At 39.5% G+C, this 21,562-nt stretch overlaps 1 protein-coding gene across 3 annotated transcripts in view; it reads left to right on the forward strand.

Annotated features, from left to right (window-relative positions):
* LOC307155885 (uncharacterized protein) overlaps positions 1-16,366 on the forward strand; it is a 468,056-nt gene extending 451,690 nt beyond the window's left edge. For 2 of the 3 annotated variants that reach the window (XM_079866876.1, XM_079866877.1), the window contains exons 3-5: positions 699-1,886; positions 6,801-7,988; positions 15,907-16,366. In XM_079866876.1, the coding sequence (XP_079723002.1) occupies positions 699-1,886; positions 6,801-7,988; positions 15,907-16,057 (2,527 nt within the window). In that variant the 3' untranslated portion in view covers positions 16,058-16,366. Of the gene's footprint in view, positions 1-698; positions 1,887-6,800; positions 7,989-15,565; positions 15,636-15,906 lie in introns of all 3 variants that reach the window. The other variant, XM_079866878.1, reaches the window with a different exon arrangement.
* Positions 16,367-21,562: the final 5,196 nt, after the last annotated feature.

The raw sequence follows: 21,562 nt of genomic DNA on the forward strand, positions 1-21,562 counted from the left end.
TGCCCTGAGTTTCAAGGCAGTGCCCCCTTATGGTCAAAATTTTTAATGAAATGAGATTATAAGCTAATATATATATATATATATCATTGCAACTCAATGTATTTATGGGTTGTGAACTTTTTTGCTTAAAATGATTTGTGCTGTATTTACAATTTTTTGTAGTTGGTCTGCTGGTCTATTCTTACTGCCAGTTGAATGTGATTTTAAAGAATATAAGCACATTCAGTATATTTATATTCAGTATACACTTTGTATGCTGAACACCATTCTAATAATACTCATCTGAGTGAGTATTAATTGAAATAATACCACATCAGAGTAAACAACACAGGCATCTGTTCAGCGTCCAGGGAAAAGTGAGTATGTTTGATGTAAAGCATTTTCATGTTGAGGACAACTTGGCTTGTGCACATTTCTTGCAGCAGCTCACCGTATGACCTCCATTATTTTAAGATGTGTTTTCTCCATAGAAATGTGTTTTTCACTATTGTAAATGGACACAATTGGTAGATGCTTTTTTGGTTGTTGATTATTTTACGTTGTGTGTTGCTGTGGCTTTGACAAAATCTGATGATTCAGGGTTTTTATAAACTTTTTTTTTTTTTAAAGAAATATCTGAAAAATTTGAAATATTTGTTATTCATCTCACACCTGAGTGAAATTGTCTGTTGGAAATGACACTTCTTTGTTTTTGGCAGACCTACCAGAAAGCATCTGGAGGGAAAGGACAGAGAGAACGAGGAGAGTGAAGAACTGAGTGAAGTGGAGGAGGAACATCATGTCAAACCTGGAAAAAAATCTTTGAGTCGCTCAAAGACTAAAAAGAGATTTTTAAAGAAAAGAGACAAGAAATCTTTCACCTGCACTCAGTGTGGAAAGAGTTTCACAACCAAAGGAAGTCTTGAGCGTCACATTAGGATCCACACTGGAGAAAAGCCCTTCAAATGTGATCAGTGCGGGAAGAGCTTCACATACAAAGAAAGTCTTGAGGTTCACATGAAAGTTCATTCTGGAGAAAAGCCGTACACATGCGATCAGTGTGAAAATAGTTTCTCAAGCAAAGGAAACCTTAAGACGCACATGAGAACCCACACTGGAGAGAAGCCGTTCAAATGTGATCAGTGCGGGAAGAGCTTCTCACAAAAAACAAATCTTATGGTGCACATGAATATCCACACTGGAGAGAAGCCGTTCACGTGTGATCAGTGTGGGATGAGTTTCAGTCAATCAGCATACCTTAAAGGACACATGAGGGTCCACACAGGAGATAAGCCGTTTATGTGTGAACAGTGTGGAAAGAGTTTCCCACACAAATATAGCCTTGTACTTCACAATAGAGTTCATACTGGAGAGAAGCCGTTCGCATGTGATCAATGTAGCAAAACATTTCTTAGTGCATCAGCCCTGAAGACACACTTGACAGTTCATACGAAGGAGAAGACGCATTCATGCTCTGTGTGTGGAAAGAGTTTTTCACTGCGGCACAATTTAAAAGTACATGAGAAAATTCATACTGGTGTGAGAGAGTACATGTGCTTTGAGTGTGGGAAGACTTTTAATACAGCGGACCGTTTAAAACAGCACCAGAGAATTCACACTGGAGAAAAACCTTACAAGTGTTCACACTGTGACAAGAGATTCAGTCTGTCAACAAATCTGAAAATGCATGAGAGGATCCACACTGGAGAAAAACCTTACAAATGTTCACACTGTGTCAAGACATTCAGTCTGTCAACAAATCTGAAAAAACATGAGAGGATCCACAGCAGAGAGAAGCAACACATGTGTGATCAGTGTGGAAAGAGTTTTGCTTTTAAAAGTCACCTGAAGCTACACCTGAAGATCCATGGAGTGGAGAAACCAGATAAACGCAGTCTGAGATTACAGTAAGTAGTTCATCCTTATGCGCTGAGCAACCAAGTCTCTTCTAAGTTAGTTTCCTAACAGCCACGATGAGCGACGAGACATTCACATGAGATTTGTCTGTTCAGACCAATGCAAAGAAATGGCAGTAAATGCACATTCAATCTCTGACAGTAGGTGGCACTCATGGAAAAGCGTAAAAACAACAGCGGGTACAGCGCTGCGCAACTTTGTTTCTGACACCTACTTGTCATGCCTGCTACAGACTGTGTAATTTTGGCAATTCTCTAAGATCATTACAAATCACACTGTACGACATGGATCTAATAAACTCGGGTACGACATGAGCACATTTCATACACTGTGGCAATTCATAGTGCTTTACATAGAAATATGAAAGTGCATTCATATTTTGCAGCAGTGTAACTGCTTAGAAGCAGATCTCCTAAGTGGTAAATTCCTCACTTCTCTATGGGACTCTTCCAAAGTCCCTTTAAACTGCAGTTGTCAAGCCCCTCCTGAAAAAGAGCAATCTGGATAGCAACATATTGAGCAGTTACAGACCGATCTCAAATCTTCCTTTCATAGGCGAGTTCATTGAAACAGTTCTAAAGCTCTAATGGATACAATTTTCAATCTGGTTTCCGACCGCACCACAGCACAGAGACCGATGGGATGGTAACTGTTGGGAATGTCTGGGTCCAAACCAGGTTTTTTCAATATGGGGGTGATGGCAGCAAGCATGAGAGGGGAGGGGATAATACCAGAGGCCAGAGAGGAGATAATTATGTTGGTGATGAGGGGGGAAAGTGAGGGGAGGCAAAGCTTGGTAAGACATGTGGGGATTGTATCAAGCGGAGAGGATTGAGGGCTTCATGCTGGAGATTATGGTAGATACATCTGTTTCAGTGATTGGAGTGAATGAAGAGAGAGGGTGGGATGGAGGGGAGGGTGGTGGAGGTCCAGGGGTTGGGTAGGGGGTGCTATGGGCTAGTTGATTATGGATGTTGTCGATCTTGGTTTTGAAGAAGGAAAGGAACAAATCACACTTAGATGTGGTGAAGGAGTTGGAGATTGTGTCCATGGGTTTCAGAAGTTTGTTGATTGTGGAGAAGAGGGTCTTGGGACTGTTGGAGCCGGATTGGATGACAGAGGAGTAGTGGGAGGAGCGGGCAGAGTTGAGGATGTCTTTGTATTGTTGTCTGTGTAGTTTGTAGGCTTCCAGGTGGACATTAAGACCAGTCATTCCAGTTGTTGGTATTTGGCTTTGAGGAGGCGGAGTTGGTTAGTGTACCAAGGGCCGGAGTGTGTGAAGGAGACATATTTGGTTTTAAGGGGGGTGATGGTATTGAGACTTAGTAGGGAGAGGTTATTATGTGAGTGTAGGAGACCATAAGTCTGAGTGGACATCCATGACATGCAGAGTCCCTCAAGGCCCAATTCTTGCGCAACTCCTGTTCAACCTGTATATGCTCCCAATGAGCCAAATAATGAGCCAAACAATTCTCCTACCACAGCTATGCAGACGACACACAGATCTACATGGCCCTATCGCCTAACGACTACAGCCCCATTGACTCCCTGTGCCAATGCATTGACGAAGTCAACAGTTGGATGTGCCAAAACTTTCTTCAGTTAAACAAAGACAAAACTGAAGTCATTGCGTTTGGAAACAAAGATGAAGTTCTCAAGGTGAACGCATACCTTTACTCTAGGGGTCAAACAACTAAAAATCAAGGTGAATCTCGGTGTGATTCTGGAGTCAGACCTTAGTTTCAGTAGTCATGTCAAAGCAATAACTAAATCAGCATACTATCATATCAAAAATATTGCAAGAATTAGATGCTTTGTTTCCAGACAATGAATATAAACCTAATATCATTAGGATCACATCAACTAGAAATACCAAGGGTTCTCTCTAAGCATGGTGAGTCCGCTTTTAGCTACTATGCCAGCCGCAGCTGGAACCAGCTTCCAGAAGAGATCTGTTGTGCTCCTACAGTAGTCACATTCAAATCCGAACTCACAACACATCTATTTAGCTGTACGTTTACTGAATGAGTACTGTGCCACTGTGCAGCCGACTGATGATTCTAAACTCAAATGGCACTGAAAATTGGGTAAGAGACAAACATAAATTACTAAATTGGAGAAATTAAGAGATGAAACCATGCTGATGACCTTAATCATAAAGGGTTTCTGTACCGCTCTTAGTCTGACCCGTCACCTAGGACCAGTTTGCCTTGGGAGACCCTACCAGGGGCATATAGCCCCAGACAACATAGCTCCTAGGGTCCTTCGGGTACTCAGACACCTCCACCATGGTAAGGTGGAAGTTCAAGGAAGGGGCTTTTAGAATTAAAATTAGAATATTAGCCTGTATTTGGTCGGAAGACCATGACAACGGCCGTCTTTGAACCTCTCTCACTGTATGACATTGCACCACGGTTTAGGAGCCACAACCACAGAAACCGCCAGGATTGGTCATCTTTCGTCTGATACTGTTCAAAATCCTACAATGTGCACCAGGCATTACGGAGAACATCAAACAGTATTTTAATTTCTTCAAACAGCCATTCGTTTTTTCTATTTGTTATGGTGCTTATCAAAAATAAAGAGCAAGAGGGATGCTTCCAGATTATTTCAGCTTAGGTTTTTACGCTTGCGCAAGGGTTCGCACACAGTGTGCATGACACAGTTTTCATTTCTAGAATAGTATGCGCTCTCCCTGATTTCACCTTGCCATTCAGGTCGCACTTGCCTGTTGAATTTGTTTTGCAGCACTGGCCTGTGAGATAGTTCTTGAGTTCTTTGATGTCGGCCTCGGACACATCAAGCCAACATGAAAGAACTAGCGGTGTCAAAAGCTGACTGTACTTGCCTCTCTTCAGCTCAGTCTCAGATAAAAAGCTGCGCTTGAACACATTAGAAGGACTAAAGGCAACTGTCGACTAGATTGAGGTTTCTGGGCCTGCGTGTGAGTAATCATCTGTCTATATCAGCAGGTGTCAAGAGTCTATGTTCATTCAAAGAGGGAAACTGCAACTATGACTGCAGATATATAAACCGTAAACTCTGTAGCATTTGCTTACTATTTTGAATAGTAATCACGCTGATCACTTTCTTCATTATTATGAAAATATTTGTGCATTCAAATACTCAGGTAAGCTGAAGTAAAATAAGTTTTCTGTCTGTAACTTCTTTGCTCGCTTTTATTCTCGTGCATTGACTCATTCGCTAAGCTGAACAGTTGGGCTAAACGATTGATCGCAATTAACCCAAAACCGTTCTTGGCACGATTAGCAAATCGCAAAGGCTGCATTTTTTTATGCGCAGGTTGTCAGTGAAGCATGGCTTTGAGATGTTATATTTGGAGCGGCATGCCGAGTCAAATGATATACAATTTTCCCATCGGCCATTGTGGTTCATCGGCACGATGCCCTGAAAGAGTCTGAGAAGTTTCGAACCAGCGCCACCTAGTGGTAAAATCTAATATTCACATGCTTAAAGGTGAACTAAGTAACTTTTTTACCTTAACTGAACAGCTTCGGAGTCATTGGAATGGTTATATTACTTATTTCGGGTTGAATGGTGGTGGTTTCGCACCCCCCTGGTGCTCGTGAGCGGAAAATACGCACTTGCAACTTTGAGCCCGCTGCGTCAGGAAGTCTCGCGTGATATCAGGTCTCGCGATGTAAACAATTGCTTTACGGCCAAAAGAAATCTGCTAAAATGCTGTCATTATTGCGCTCCCTCACGCTGTTTGAACCCGAATGAAGAAGACATTCTAAAGAATGTCCCGTCTGCTTTGATGTCGTTGATCTACTAGCCTCTGGTGTCCGAGAATTGCCTACGAGTTTTTACAACAATGTTGTCAAATATCTATTCCGAAGCTGCGGGGGGAGCTCTAGAGAGAAACCTGCGAGCAAAAATCGAGAATACAGCGAAGAAATCCCGAAGTTACTGAGCCCCGCTTTAACTTTGGATTCGGTTGACTTATTTTCACGGGAGTCATCTCCATATTCATGAATCCTAGCAGAGTCCAATGATACCAAACATGCAATGTTGTGCTGCTGGTTTGTTATTTAGTGCTTCTACAACTTTCGAGAATATCTTCAAATCCGTTAGTCTGATCAAGGCGAAACCACTGTAGGAAAATTGAAAACATAATTTGTTGACTAAATGCTAATGGACAAATTGCATATTTTTGCCACTTACTATAAAATTTTGACAAGTCAGGTCTGGGTAATTTTTTATGTGTTCATACATATAAATGTCTATAACTTTTAAAAGAAATGAGATTTTCACCAAATTTCACACACTTATGTATAGGGGCCCTCTGAGGACACACAACAAAAAGTGGTGGAACACTGCCACTCTGTGTCGGTATAATTAAACAAAAAATAAAATAAAAAATAACTTTAGGCCCTAATTAAAGCACCGTCTGTGTGATTGACTTCAAAATTTCCATACAGTGTCTTTGTCTCAGTTGCTAACATAATCCATTATGAAAATCGTGCACCTTGAAAAACATGGCCGTCACTTTCTTAAAAATACTAATAATTTGAAAATTAAAAAAATTGACAGTGCACTTTGTAGACTGAACACCATTCTAATAATACTCATCTGAGTGAGTATTAATTGTAATAATACCACATCAGAGTAAACAACACAGGCATCTGTTCAGCGTCCGGCGAAAACTGATTGTTTGATGTGAAGCATTTTCATGTTGAGGACAACTTGGCTTGTGCACATTTCCTGCATCAGCTCACCGTGTGACCTTCATTATTTTCAGATGTGTTTTCTCCATAGAAATGTTTTTTTTTTTTTAATGGCTTCAAAAAAATCTGAGTTATGATTTATGCGATTACTCTGAAATATTTGTTATTCATCTCACACCATGTCTGTTGGAAATGACACTTCTTTGTTTTTGGCAGAACTACCAGAAAGCATCTGGAGGGAAAGGACCGAGAGAACAAGGAGAGTGAAGAGCTGAGTGAAGGGGAGGAGGAACATCATGTCAAACCTGGAAAAAAATCTTTGAGTCGATCAAAGACTAAAAAGACATTTTTAAAGAAAAGAGACAAGAAATCTTTCACCTGCACTCAGTGTGGAAAGAGTCTCACAACCAAACGAGGTCTTGAGCGTCACGTTAGGATCCACACTGGAGAAAAGCCCTTCAAATGTGATCAGTGCGGGAAGAGCTTCACATTCAAAGAAAGTCTTGAGGTTCACATGAAAGTTCATTCTGGAGAAAAGCTGTACACATGCGATCAGTGTGAAAATAGTTTCTCAAGCAAAGGAAACCTTAAGACGCACATGAGAACCCACACTGGAGAGAAGCCGTTCAAATGTGATCAGTGCGGGAAGAGCTTCTCACAAAAAACAAATCTTATGGTGCACATGAATATCCACACTGGAGAGAAGCCATTCACGTGTGATCAGTGTGGGATGAGTTTCAGTCAATCAGCATACCTTAAAGGACACATGAGGGTCCACACAGGAGAGAAGCCGTTTATGTGTGAACAGTGTGGAAAGAGTTTCCCACACAAATATAGCCTTGTACTTCACAATAGAGTTCATACCGGAGAGAAGCCATTCGCATGTGATCAATGCGGCAAATCTTTTCTTAGAGCATCAGCCGCGAAGAGACACCTGACCGTTCATACGAAGGAGAAGCCACATTCATGTTCTGTGTGTGGAAAGAGTTTTTCACTGCGGCAATATTTAAAAATACATCAGAAAACACATACTGGTGTGAGAGAGTACATGTGCTTTGAGTGTGGGAAGACTTTTACTACAGGGGACTGTTTAAAAGTGCACCAGATTATTCACACTGGAGAAAAACCTTACATGTGTTCACACTGTGACAAGAGATTCAGTCTGTCAACAAATCTGAAAACACATGAGAGGATCCACACTGGAGAAAAACCTTACAAATGTTCACACTGTGTCAAGACATTCAGTCTGTCAACAAATCTGAAAAAACATGAGAGGATCCACAGCAGAGAGAAGCCACACATGTGTGATCAGTGTGGAAAGAGTTTTGCTTTTAAAAGTCACCTGAAGCTACACCTGAAGATCCATGGAGTGGAGAAACCACATAAACGCAGTCTGAGATTACAGTAAGTAGTTCATCCTTATGCGCTGAGCAACCTAGTCTCTTCTAAGTTAGTTTCCTAACAGCCACGTTGAGCGACGAGACATTCACATGAGATGTGTCTGTTCAGACCAATGCTAAGAAATGGCAGTAAATGCACATTCAATCTCTGACAGTAGGTGGCACTCATGGAAAAGCGTAAAAACAACAGCGCTGCGCAACTTTGTTTCTGACACCCACTTGTCATGCCTGCCACAGACTGTGTAATTTTGGCAATTCTCTAAGATCATTACAAATCACACTGTACGACATGGATCTAATAAACTCGGTTACGACATGAGCACCTTTCATACACTATGGCAATTAATAGTGCTTTACATAGAAATATGAAAGTGCATTCATATTTTGCAGCAGTGTAACTGCTTAGAAGCAGATCTCCTAGAAGTGGTAAATTCCTCACTTCTCTATGGGACTCTTCCAAAGTCCCTTTAAACTGCAGTTGTCAAGCCCCTCCTGAAAAAGAGCAATCTGGATAGCAACATATTGAGCAGTTACAGACCGATCTCAAATCTTCCTTTCATAGGCGAGTTCATTGAAACAATTTTCAATCTGGTTTCCGACCGCACCACAGCACAGAGACAGATGGGACGGTAACTGTTGGGAATGTCTGGGTCCAAACCAGGTTTTTTCAATATGGGGGTGATGGCAGCAAGCATGAGAGGGGAGGGGATAATACCAGAGGCCAGAGAGGAGATAATTATGTTGGTGATGAGGGGGGAAAGTGAGGGGAGGCAAACCTTGGTAAGAAATGTGGGGATTGTATCAAGCGGAGAGGATTGAGGGCTTCATGCTGGAGATTATGGTAGATACATCTGTTTCAGTGATTGGAGTGAATGAAGAGAGAGAGTGGGATGGCGGGGAGGGTGGTGGAGGTCCAGGGGTTGGGTAGGGGGTGCTATGGGCTAGTTGATTATGGATGTTGTCGATCTTGGTTTTGAAGAAGGAAAGGAACAAATCACACTTAGAAGTGGTGAAGGAGTTGGAGATTGTGTCCATGGGTTTCAGAAGTTTGTTGATTGTGGAGAAGAGGGTCTTGGGACTGTTGGAGCCGGATTGGATGACAGAGGAGTAGTGGGAGGAGTGGGCAGAGTTGAGGGTGTCTTTGTATTGTTGTCTGTGAAGTTTGTAGGCTTCCAGGTGGACATTAAGACCAGTCATTCCAGTTGTCGGTATTTGGCTTTGAGGAGGCGGAGTTGGTTAGTGTACCAAGGGGCGGAGTGTGTGAAGGAGATATATTTGGTTTTAAGGGGGGTGATGGTATTGAGACTTAGTAGGGAGAGGTTATTATGTGAGTGTAGGAGACCATAAGTCTGAGTGGACATCCATGACATGCAGAGTCCCTCAAGGCCCAATTCTTGCGTAACTCCTGTTCAACCTGTATATGCTCCCAATGAGCCAAATAATGAGAGACAACCAAATCTCCTACCACAGCTATGCAGACGACACACAGATCTACATGGCCCTATCGCCTAACAACTTCAGCCCCATTGACTCCCTGTGCTAAAGCATTGATGAAGTCAACAGTTGGATGTGCCAAAACTTTCTTCAGTTAAACAAAGACAAAACTGAAGTCATTGTGTTTGGAAACAAAGATGAAGTTCTCAAGGTGAACGCATACCTTCACTCTAGGGGTCAAACAACTAAAAATCAAGTCAGGAATCTTGGTGTGACACTAGAGTCAGACCTTAGTTTCAGTAGTCAGGTCAAAGCAATAACTAAATCAGCATACTATCATATCAAAAATATTGCAAGAATTAGATGCTTTGTTTCCAGACAATGAATAAACACCTAATATCATTAGGATCACATCAACTAGAAATACCAAGGGTTCACTCTAAGCATGGTGAATCTGCTTTTAGCTACTATGCCAGCCGCAGCTGGAACCAGCTTCCAGAGGAGATCAGGTGTGCTCTTACAGTAGTCACATTCAAATCCGAACTCAGAACACATCTATTTAGCTGTGCGTTTACTAAATGAGTACTGTGCCACTGAGATGAAACCATGCTGATGACCTGGGTCTGTGGTGGAGAGTTTGATGTGTAATTAAACTCGAGGTTCTGTGGGGTGCAGACTGGATCGACTCCATTCCTAGAGCTTCCGAACAAATGGGTTTTTGATCCTGGGCAGTGATCCTGAGGATACCCCGTGAGTCAATCCTAGAGCTCCTCCTGTCCGATTTTAGGGAAAAATACGGTCCATAGGAGACGTCCAATAGATTTCTTAGGCACCCCTAGGGTTGCAAAGGGTCGGAAAATTTCCGGTAAATTTCCGGAAAGTTTCCGGTAAATTTCCATGGGAAGTTAAGCTGGGGAATTTTGGAAATATTCCATATTAGAAACTTTCCATGGGAATAATGGGAATTAACCTGTTAAGCTGCAACCCCACTTTTGAAAAATCCCCAGAAATGACATACCCAAACTGAAACAGATACAGTTCATGAACCCTTTGCACTAAAAGCACAAGTATGATCTCATTTGAAAGCTGACACCTGGTAGTTTATTGTAAATGTAGAATTAATTATTGTCATAATGAATTTTTTTAAAAAAAATAGCTTCAAAGTTTTGTAAAGTTATTAGAAATTTATTTTTATGAAACATATTCATGAAAATAAAATTGAAGTTGGCACTGTAGCAATCTAGAAATGCACTACAGCTAAAGCCACATGTGTGACCATGTTATATTTAAAATCTGAAAATGATAAGTCTAAAACTCTGTATTTAGTTATACGTTTTTCAAGATCATGTCAAATTACTTTATTTTGATTAGACTCTAAAAATGCAACTGATGTTTAGTCATCTTCTAAGCATCCATTCAGTCTTTTGTCTCTATTGTTTTGTGGTGCAAACGATCCCCATTCAGTCTCAGTCTCCCCCTGCACACATTCACACCTCTCCAGCCTGGTTATGGCTCTAAATATGCATTTCTTTTGTCTGCATTATAGTTACTAACGACTGGCTATTCACAGGCTATTCATAGGGTTTCAGTCCCTAATTTCTTTTCTCAAAGTTCTCACTTCACAAAAAACTGTTGAAACTGTATCAAATGCACTAAAACATTTCAGTAGCTGCTAAGCATTCCTTTTTAGAAAAAAAAATCATAAAAGAATAACAGGTGGCAGGTGCACCTGGGCTAGCTAGCATGTTAGCTTAGCACACCATCAATACACGACCATTTGAGATTAAAACCATGTTTGTGCTCCAAACTTACTTTTATAACGCAAGTCGAGTGTTTTAAATAATCTTCTGTGATCTAATTTGGCTTCAGATAAAAAAATCAGACAGAAAACATATTATTTATAGTTTTCTGCACGATGATAAAGTCTATATCGATTAGCATTACATTATAAATATAATCTATTATTATGAAAATACCTGGCATGGCTTGAAGAACACAGGCAAGTCAAATATCATTGCAATCATGTTTATTGTCTTCAAAACGTCTGTATCTGCATATTACAGCGATATCTGTTGTGTTAGCTTTGTGTGTATCAGTGACGTCCTGGAATGTCACATGATCATGGCTCTTCTTCATTTTCCATATATGGACTATTATTGTGCATAATAGCGCCCTCAGGCTATTGGTATGAATTGAAAACCCAGCACATCTCAGTAAGAAGCGCTCATAATGATTACATCGACGCATTTGGGTATAAATTCAATAAATATTATTCCTGTCTATAGAAATATGATGTGAATCTATGAGAATATATCAATATTTCTCCAAGTCTGCACATTTTTTAGCTAAAAGCCCTGAGGGACGTTGTTTTGTGTATCGCTGTCATGACGACAGCACGGGAGTTTTTTATGAATGGAAGCGGCTGACGTGCATAATTCATATTAAAGGTATCGACTCATTTTTTCATTTCATAACTCCTGACACAAATTAAGACATAACTGTCACTATAAGTTTCTCAGAATACAATAGTGGTCAAAAACTGAAACTTGAGTCTTATATCTTTTTAATGATGTATAGTTTGTCAAGGTATAACATTAAATCTGATAGTAAATTTGAACTAAAAAAAAAAAAACGCTTCAGTGCGCCGACGCACTGGTGAGGCTTAACAGGTTAATGGGAATTAATGGGAATTTAGGGGAACTAACTGGGAATTAATTGTAATGTAATCGATCATATCATATCCAAGCATAAATATTAACAGAAGTCATAAGAAAACATCCATGCAAAATGTATTCAACAGCTATTTCAACAGATTTATTTGTAAGTAGAACAGAACAAGATTGAATTATTTTACTGAACAATCACTTGTTTCATGGAAGAACAAAAACAGGAATATTGGGTTAAATATTACTCATCCCCCAACCACACTCAATCAAAAATGCACCCCCATCCAAAAATCCCCACAAAGTCCCATTCAAAATGTTAAATGAAAAAAAAAAACCTTCTCCCTCCAAAACGTCCCATTAAACATGCAAATCTTCCTTCAAGCAATCCTCTGCAGTTTTGCTCAGTCAGTGGGCTCTTCGTGAGCCTCATCAACATCCAACAACACGTCCACTTCCTCAACTTCCAACTCTTCCTCTTCAGTGTCACTTTCCAGCCTTGTTGAGGATGGCTCTGTGTCAGGCTCAAAGAGCCTTAGGTTTGCCCGAATGCCAACCAGTTTTTCCACTCTTACATTTGTGAGCCTGTTGCGAACCTTTGTGTGCGTGTTCCCAAACAGGGACCAGTTGCGCTCGGAGGCTGCTGATGATGGTGGGATTTGAAGGATGATGGAGGCTACAGGTGCAAGGGCCTCAGATCCACAAAGTCCCTTCCACCAGGTGGCTGCAGATATATGCTGGCATGACTGCCATATTCCATCCCCTTTCCAAATGCCTTGCTTTGTTCGATATTTTGCCAAACTGCCTAGAACTTTGCCTTTATCAAGACCCAGGTGGTCAGACATGGCTGTAATGACCGCGTAGGCACCGTTAATCTCTTCCCCAGAAAGTATGTCCCTGTCATATTTTGGGTCCAGCATGTACGCTGCTGCATGCACCGGCTTCATGCAGAACTCTCTCCGCTTTTCCAATGACTTGACCACAGCAGTTTCCTCTGCTTTCAGTAGTAGGGAAGTGAGCAGGACTGTCTGGATTTCTTCTTTGAGTTCTGCAAAAAGGCACTGGACATCCGATAAGATGGCACCATCACCCTCTATCTTCACTATTGCTGCTGCAATAGGTTTGAGGATTTTCTGACTGCTAGACACTCTTTCCCAGAACACATCATCTAAGATGACCTTCTTTATGTCACTGTCGATGCCTGCAGACTGGGATATGGCCATCTCTTGCAGAGACTCCTTTCCCTCCAGAAGGCTGTCAAATATGATAACAACGCCACCCCATCGTTTTATGCTGGGGAGCTTCAGTGTAGTACTCTTGTTCTTTTCCTTTTGCTTTGACAGATATGTAGCGGAAGCTACTTGTTTGCCTTTCACATATTTCACAACTTGCTTCGCTCTCTTGTTGAGGTTGTCCATTGTTTTCAGTGCCATTATATCTTTTAGAAGAAGATTGAGTGTATGGGCAGCACAGCCAATAGTAGTTATTTGAGGGTAGGTCTCCTCCACATCTGCCCAGGCAACCTTCATGTTGGCTGCGTTGTCAGTGACCAGTGCAAAAACCTTATCTGGTCCAAGGTCATTGATGATCACTTTCAGCTCATCTGCAATGTATTGGCCTGTGTGTCTGTTTTCCTTTGTGTCTACACTCTTGTAGAACACAGGCTGAGGAGTGGTGACTATGTAGTTAATAATTCCTTGTCCCCGGATATTGGACCATCCATCAGAGATGACTGAAATACAGTCAGCTTTGACAATGGTCTGCTTGACCTTTGTTTGAACTCGGTTGAACTCTTCATCCAGCAAATGAGTAGACAGTGCATGTCTGGTTGGGGGAGTGTGTGCTGGCCGGAGAACATTCAAAAACCTCTTCCAGTACACATTGGATGGCAGCATCAGGGGTGAGCCAGTTGCATAGACTGCACGAGCGAAACACTCATCTGCATTTCTCTGGCTAGCTTCATCCATAGAATCAAAGAATCCTCTGATGCCAGAGGGACCAGGAGTTGATGAGAGGGTATCTGACTCTGATACAGCTGAAACGGATTAATTTTCCCCTGGAGTGGAACTCTTGTTTGCTTGTTTTTTGCACTTCACAATATGCTGCTGCATTTTTGTGGCATTCTTCACGTATGTCTTTTCACAATATTTACACATATATACAGACTTCCCTTGTACATTAGCTGGTGTAAAATGTCTCCAAACATCAGATGGTGCACGTGGCATTTTTCTGTAAAATAAGCTTGTAAGATTACTAATGCAATGTAAAAGCTTGTAAGAATACTAATGCAATGGCATGAACAGATACATAAATATTGAGGCTAGCTAAACAACTGGAATGATCTTCAAAACATATTGCAGGAGGCAGAGAAAAACAGCCACATGAGGTAGATGAATACATTTGTATGTGATATTTGCAATTTAAACATTTAATACATATATTTCCCCATAATATCATCTCAACTTACTTCACTTTGTTTAGTCCACAGGCTCAAATGAGTGCCTTCAATAGTCTTGTGCTTTGGGCTTCTGTACATGTGATGGAGGCATGCACAGCGCCAGTTGGGGGTGTGGTCTCAATAGCCATGCAGTAAGCAGTGTGCTATGTGCATGTGATTGAGAAATGGCTTGGATATTCAAGTGTATTTGAATGGCATCTGTTTGTTTTAGTCAAGATTATGCTAAAATATACTTTTCTCAACTATATTTAAGTTCCCTATGAAGAGCCAACCCTCAACTTTGAAAATTCCCATTTTATTCCCGTTTATTCCCATAAATTCCTGTTAATTCCCTTAAATTCCCATTAATTCCCATGGAAAGTTTCCATCTTTGAAAATTCCCAGAATTTTGCAACCCTAGGCACGCCGAATAAACACCACAGGCACAGACACTATGTCAAGTACTTTGAATTGCCAGTGTATGAAATGTGCTAAATAAATAAACTTGCCTTACCTTGCCTTGCCTAGAAAGTAATAAAAATAGTCAAAAAATAAAAGCAAGGAAAATTAAAACAGTTATTCACAATGCTTTACATAGAAAGGAATTAAAATAACCACACTATGGCAATTCAAAGTGCTTTGCATAGAAAATAAACACAAAATAAAGGAAGGGGAATTAAAACGGTTATAAAAGGAATTAAAAGAGGTAAATGAAATAAATTAGAGTAAAATGAATTAAAGTAGTAGAAAGATGATACATAGAATAAACTTCTCATTTGACAAAACACCAGTGCATCTTATTTTACTATAGTTTGGTTTCAGATTCTGCATTTGTGTGTGAATGAACGGCCAAACTGCATAGAAAAATCTGCTGTTTTGAAAATATGGTTTTGATCATCAAAAACAGTCAAGATTTTTTTTTTTTTTGCTGTGACTTCGATAAAACCTGATGAATCAATATCTTTTTGTTTTTTACATGTGATTAGTCTGAAACATTTATTACTCGCATCATATCTATTGGAAATGAAACTTGTTTGTTTTTGGCAGAACTGAAGGAGAGGACAGAGAGAACGCCAGTGAACCAGAACCTGCAGAATGATACTGAAGAACAAAGAAGGTTGGTGATTAAATTCTCCAGAGAATGTTTCAACATTTTTGTTTGACCAGCTTGAAGCATACACTGAACCAAACTATTTAAATATTGAACAAGCAAATTGGTTGCGGAAGCAGCAGCGGCCAAAAAGCTTGTGCCGTGTAGTAAACGATTCAATTTCTTTCAGATTACGTGTCAAGTCTGCGTCATCTAGAGTTTCATGACTAGTGATTTATAATTTTATTTCACATTTGTCTCTCATTTGAAATCTCACATGATTTAATGTTTCTTTTAGACCTGATGGACGTGAACAAGAAGCCAATAAATCTCCTGCCTCCAGCCCTCAGTCTAAAAAAAAATCAAGTCTTAAGGTTAACATGAGAGTTCACACCGGAAAAAAATCAAACGAAGATCCACAGTGGAGAGAAACTTTAATGTTAAGTTAACATGTGATCAATGCGAGAAGAGTTTCACTCGTGCCTTTGTTCTGAAATCACATCTGCTTTCTCATTCTGAAGAAGAGCACCAGAAAAAATACACTGGAAAAAATCTTCCATGTTCAGGGAGCTGAAGAAGAAGCCGTAACATGAATCTGAAATTACAGTAATTTGATCTTGTTCATTGTTTGAGATCTGTCATTTTTGTACTACAAGTAATTGATTAAAATAACAATTTTATCAACAGCTTATTGTTATTGTCCAATTTTATTTGCATCAGGAATATTTCATAGCATAGAATCAAGGATTAAGTTCCCAGCAGACACAGAATGATCCCCTAACATTAGTATTTGATTCCTGATTGGTTATTGTTTTAGGAACTAATAATGTGTTAGGAATGTGTTAGGAATGTGTTACTGATAATGTTTTAGGAACGCCTTCCAGACTGGCGAAATATAGTGTGTAGCAAATTAGCTGTCAAGAATTATTAATAACCAATCATAACTTGTTATAATCGATTATGAATATTTGGATCAGTTAATAGAATTAACTTAATGTAGTAAAATTAATATTACAATCAATTAACTTGTTTGTGCCGTGAATACTGTGTTTATTAATTCAAATAAATGTGCATTTCCGGTTTATGGGAAATGTCTTTTTAGTGCAATTTTCCACTGGACAAATTGCGATTAACTCATGATTTCTGTTCTGTCTGTGCGCACCAATCTTGCACTTCTATCTACTCCTCAACCAGACCACCTAGAGACTTCGGGTTTTCGGCATTATGTTAAGGAAGGTCTAATCTCGGGAACGCACAAAAAAAATCCAGGAAAAGATTTACTATCTCTTAGTGTTGTGATCCCATGAGGTGAGAAAATTGCGCTAAAACACTCACCGAGTTTTTATTACTTGTTTACTGTACAGTACTACTCAAAGCCTGTAGTCAAAATCTATGATTAGTGACTCCAGTATATATGAACTTGAGACACGGACAACTTTACGTATGACATGAACAAGACTTTATTAACTAGTCTAAACACTTAAACTACTCTAACATACACACACATATATGCATGCATACAGTTTACCAAGGGAAAGAGAGCTGAAGCAGAATACAGGAAAGCAAGAAGTTATAGTATTGTTTGAAATTCAGCAGATCAACCGCCTTGAGCAAACCATCAGTTTAATTCTAACACACCCTTCTTTAAAAGGGGTAAGGATACTTAATGTATCAAATAATGAGACTAAGTTTGATACTTGCATGTCTCGCCCATTTGATTTAAACTGTCCTGGTGCAATATGTTGAGGCTCCAGTTGATCTTTGCTGATGTTGTCTTGATGAGAGAGAGCCAGTGGGATTCAGAGGATCTTTGGTGAATGGAAAGACAAGGCCGCAGCCTGAAACAAACTTGGGGGTCCTAAGAAACCTCTAGTTCAGCATCTTCTTCACATCAGGAAAGTTCTCAGCAAAGGATCTTGTGATCAGTGATTTTTAAAGCGTGAAGATGTCACACCATCTGGAGGTGTGTGAGCCAATAAGAAGTCTTCCCCTTCGAGGGAAATTTTTACGACCCTTTGTGTTCTAGCAGGGCATTTGAATATGTAATTGAATTGGGTGTTTAAGAAAATAATCTTGAAGATTCTTATAATACTAATGCGTCACAAAGTTAGCAAAATGTAATTTAAATTAACAAATGGGGGACAAAGATGGGAGTTTATAGAGACTAAACATGATTTTGGTTAACCATAGTATGCAAGTCTTAAACATTAACGCAGAAGAGTTTAAAAAAGAGAATGAAAACATAGACCAAACCACATCAAAGGAAAATCATGAGATTGGAAAATTAGGTACATAATTATACATTTCTCTAGTGGTTATATATTGAATATATAGGATTAACAGGGTTTATTTCTCCTTCCCAGCATTTTGGGGGTTGTAAAAAAAGTCTTATCAGTCTTAATACGTCCTGTAACATGACACCAGGTTCTGCCAGTGTGTTAGGTTCACTTGGGATGTTAGTTTTGGGGAAAGTTTCATAGACCTTTGTTGGGAGAGTGAGTTTGCTGGATTATTTATTAAATATAATGAATAATTTGTGTGTCTGATTGGTCCAGCTGCTACAAATGAAACTAGATTTGAAAGGCCGTGATGCCTGGAATCACTTTGATCATGAAATAGACTCTAGAGGGTGATTCGAGTCTCTGTGAGACACATTTTCAATAAAAGCCAAGTCATCCTCATTTATATAGCGCTTTTAACAATGTAGATTGTTCCAAAGCGGCTTTACAGAGATACAAGGATAGTTTAAGGCGAGACACTACAGGTGAATAGGGTAAATTTATTAACTAGCAGATATCACCATGAAACTTTCCCAGTTGATTACCTACATTAAGATGAGAAAAAAATGTATTACAAGTTTCTGTAATTTAATGTTTAAATATGCAAATTAGGCAATATCTAATTAAATATGCGCTAATTTGCATATGTTTTTAAAAACATAAAAATCTGAGTATTGGATAAAGCCAGTTTAAAAAATATTTTTTCATTGTGTTCACATATTAGATGGGGAAAAAAAGCGATTTATGGATATCTACTTTTGCTATCCTGTAAATCTGAATAAACTGTCAATAGCCTTAAAAAAATGATTTTTCATCATGTTTTTTGGAATAATATGTTATATAAATTAGGCTAGGAATAATACATTTACAAATCCCTCTGTAAATGTCTTCATAATATAACTAGATACCAGATTGGAAGGTTTGGTGTATATAGGTGTTATAGTGGAGATTTCAGACTTGGAGAATGAGAGAAAAGTCATTTTGAGAAAACGGGCTTTAAAGATTTATCTCTAATGAGATTGTGCATTCAGCCCTTTTACTTTCACGATTGGTTGCTGTATTGATGATATAAATATTTGGATGACCAGTCATTTTCTCAAACTCAACACTGATAAAACAGATCTACTTCTTATTGGTTCACCTCAAATTACATCCCGTTTCTGTGTTGACAGTGTTAATATTGCTGGAGTTTTGGTTCAACCTTCCACCACTGTCAAAAATCTTGGTATAATCTTTGATTCCTCTCTTTCCTTCCTTCCACACATCTCCTCTCTAAGTCTGCCTTCTTTCACCTTCATAATATCGCGCGTTTACGTCCATTTCTGAACATCAGTTCGCACACTTAGATATTCCGATCCCGGTCTGTTGACGATCCGTAGGCACAAACTATCATCGTTTGGTGAAAGGGCTTTCTGTACCGCTGCCCCAACTCTGTTATATTCCCCAACACATCCGCGACCTTTCATCATTACACTATTTCAAAACCCACCTAAAAACACATCTTTTTGCTACTTGTTTCCCTGACCCCTGATTCTATGATCTGATTTTTATGTATATGTATCTCTATCTATTATGTTATCTATCTCAGTTTATTTGTATTGTTTCTATGTCATGTTTATTTGTACTTTATTGTAAAGCGACCTTGAGTTTTGTGAAAGGCACTATATAAAATAAACGTATTATTATTATTATTATTAATAAGAGATATCTTGAATTGGAATTATTCCTAGTCAAATCTCATTTAAAGATATCTGCAATTTAATTATGGATATCTAAATCTGATTTTTGACTAGGAAGATCTTTCTTTGGAGATAGGAAAAACTTCAATGTTGTTATATTACTGGATTTTAATATGAAATCTTCTGATAAATCCCTCAAAATTGGAACCTCTTCTAAATAATTTACATATCTCAAAGGTAACTGACGATGTCTCAAAGGGTAACAGGCAAAATTGAAATATCTATGGACGATCTTTTAGTTGCACGACTCCAGAGAGACCATGCCAGAGAACTTCATAAAGCTAAGCAAATGGAGAAGAGGAAGAAGAAGGACCCGACTCCCACAGAACGAGCTGACCTATCAAAGCAGACAAATTATGAGAATTATCAGGCAGATGGAGAGATTGCATAAAAGATTACTTAGTATCGTTAGGGTAGTTATGTTAGAGAATCAGTTTAAATGTCCTAATTGTGAAATATCCTGTTTACAGGAGAAGTTTGAATCACTTGATACAAACTTGCCCTGTGATAAGGTTTTATAGTTTATATGTTATTGCTTGCAAAAGAAGCTTGCAACCATAAACTGTAAAAAAATATGGACGTAGTGTCCGTGACGTCACCCGTAGGTTTCTGAAGAGCATTTTTGAAGCCTAAAGTGGGCGGAGCCGGCCGTCGCCATCTTGGCCTCGCGTCACCTTGCGTCACTCCCGGATAACAGAAAATGGGCAAAGAGGCGGGGCGTGGGTGAAGCTGGAAGAGCCTGGCTATCTGAAACCACGCTCACCTCTCGACGTGATCGAGTTAGCTCAGGCTTGGGAGGTAATGCTATATGCTACTGAAAGTAGCCTATGGAAAGTACCAAGTCTGCGACTGCACAGGGCCTCGCGCTAAAGTGACAGTTGATGATGTAAAGCCAATTAAAAGTTCCTGTTTTTGCCCTTCGAAATATTATTAAAAGACATGGCAACAAGTGAGACTGTGTATCGTGATTCTGTACTATTCTGCTAGTTGAAAATGTATTATGCAGTAACTATTACTCTGAGAGAGTGTATGTGACAGTGATTTATGTGCATAACAGTTACATGTCAGTCACTCTTTTTTTATAGTCTATGGTCCGTCAGCGCGGAGAGCTTATTCAGTCCATTTTAAATTCTGATTTTGGCCGCCTCTCAAATGGTTCAAATCATAGATATATTGCCTATGAAGTTCAAAAATGCGCTAGAAATCCGCGCTCATTCAAGGATGTGCATTTATTGCATGGACGGAGAAAGCGCCGACACCTGCAGGATTTCATCTGACGGTACATAAGCATATTATAATCTGTTCCGTGAGAGCAGAACGAACGAGCCTTTATATCTATAGATGTTTTTAAATCTGAAAACTCCAAAAACCAACGAAATTGTCAGACATCCATTAACGTTAGTGCATGTTCACAGAGGAAAACAACTGAAATACAGCGCTGGTTGTTCTCTTGAACGATACTCGACGACAACGACGGAATCCAAAGCCATGGGCTAAGTAATGGGTGTATTAAATTGTATGAAATAATCCCGAAAAAAGCACAAACACTGCAGAGATGGCAAGTTCAGCAGCTAACATTTGCTGAGGTGAAGTGACGGCTAACAGCAGACAAACGGCTAGCATTGACATCAGCGGGAATCCATCTGTCACTCAAAAGTGGACACACCCTTAATTATGCAGAACTTTAAATATTAATCAACTAAACGGATGAGTTATAAAAAAAATCACCCCCCTCACAACATATATATTGTATATATATATATCACAATACCTCTACATATTAGCTGTATAGACCAAAGCCACAGAGAGAACCAGGCTGTAAACATGTTTTTTTTCTGCTGTAAAGTTGGTAATTTTAACATGGGGGAGATACAGATTTGACTCACTTCGGCAGCCAGCCTCAAGCGGCCAGTCAATGAATTGCAGTTTAACTCAC

Source organism: Squalius cephalus (assembly GCF_949319135.1).
Source record: "Squalius cephalus genome assembly, chromosome: 1".
In the NCBI taxonomy this organism is placed as follows: domain Eukaryota; kingdom Metazoa; phylum Chordata; class Actinopteri; order Cypriniformes; family Leuciscidae; genus Squalius; species Squalius cephalus.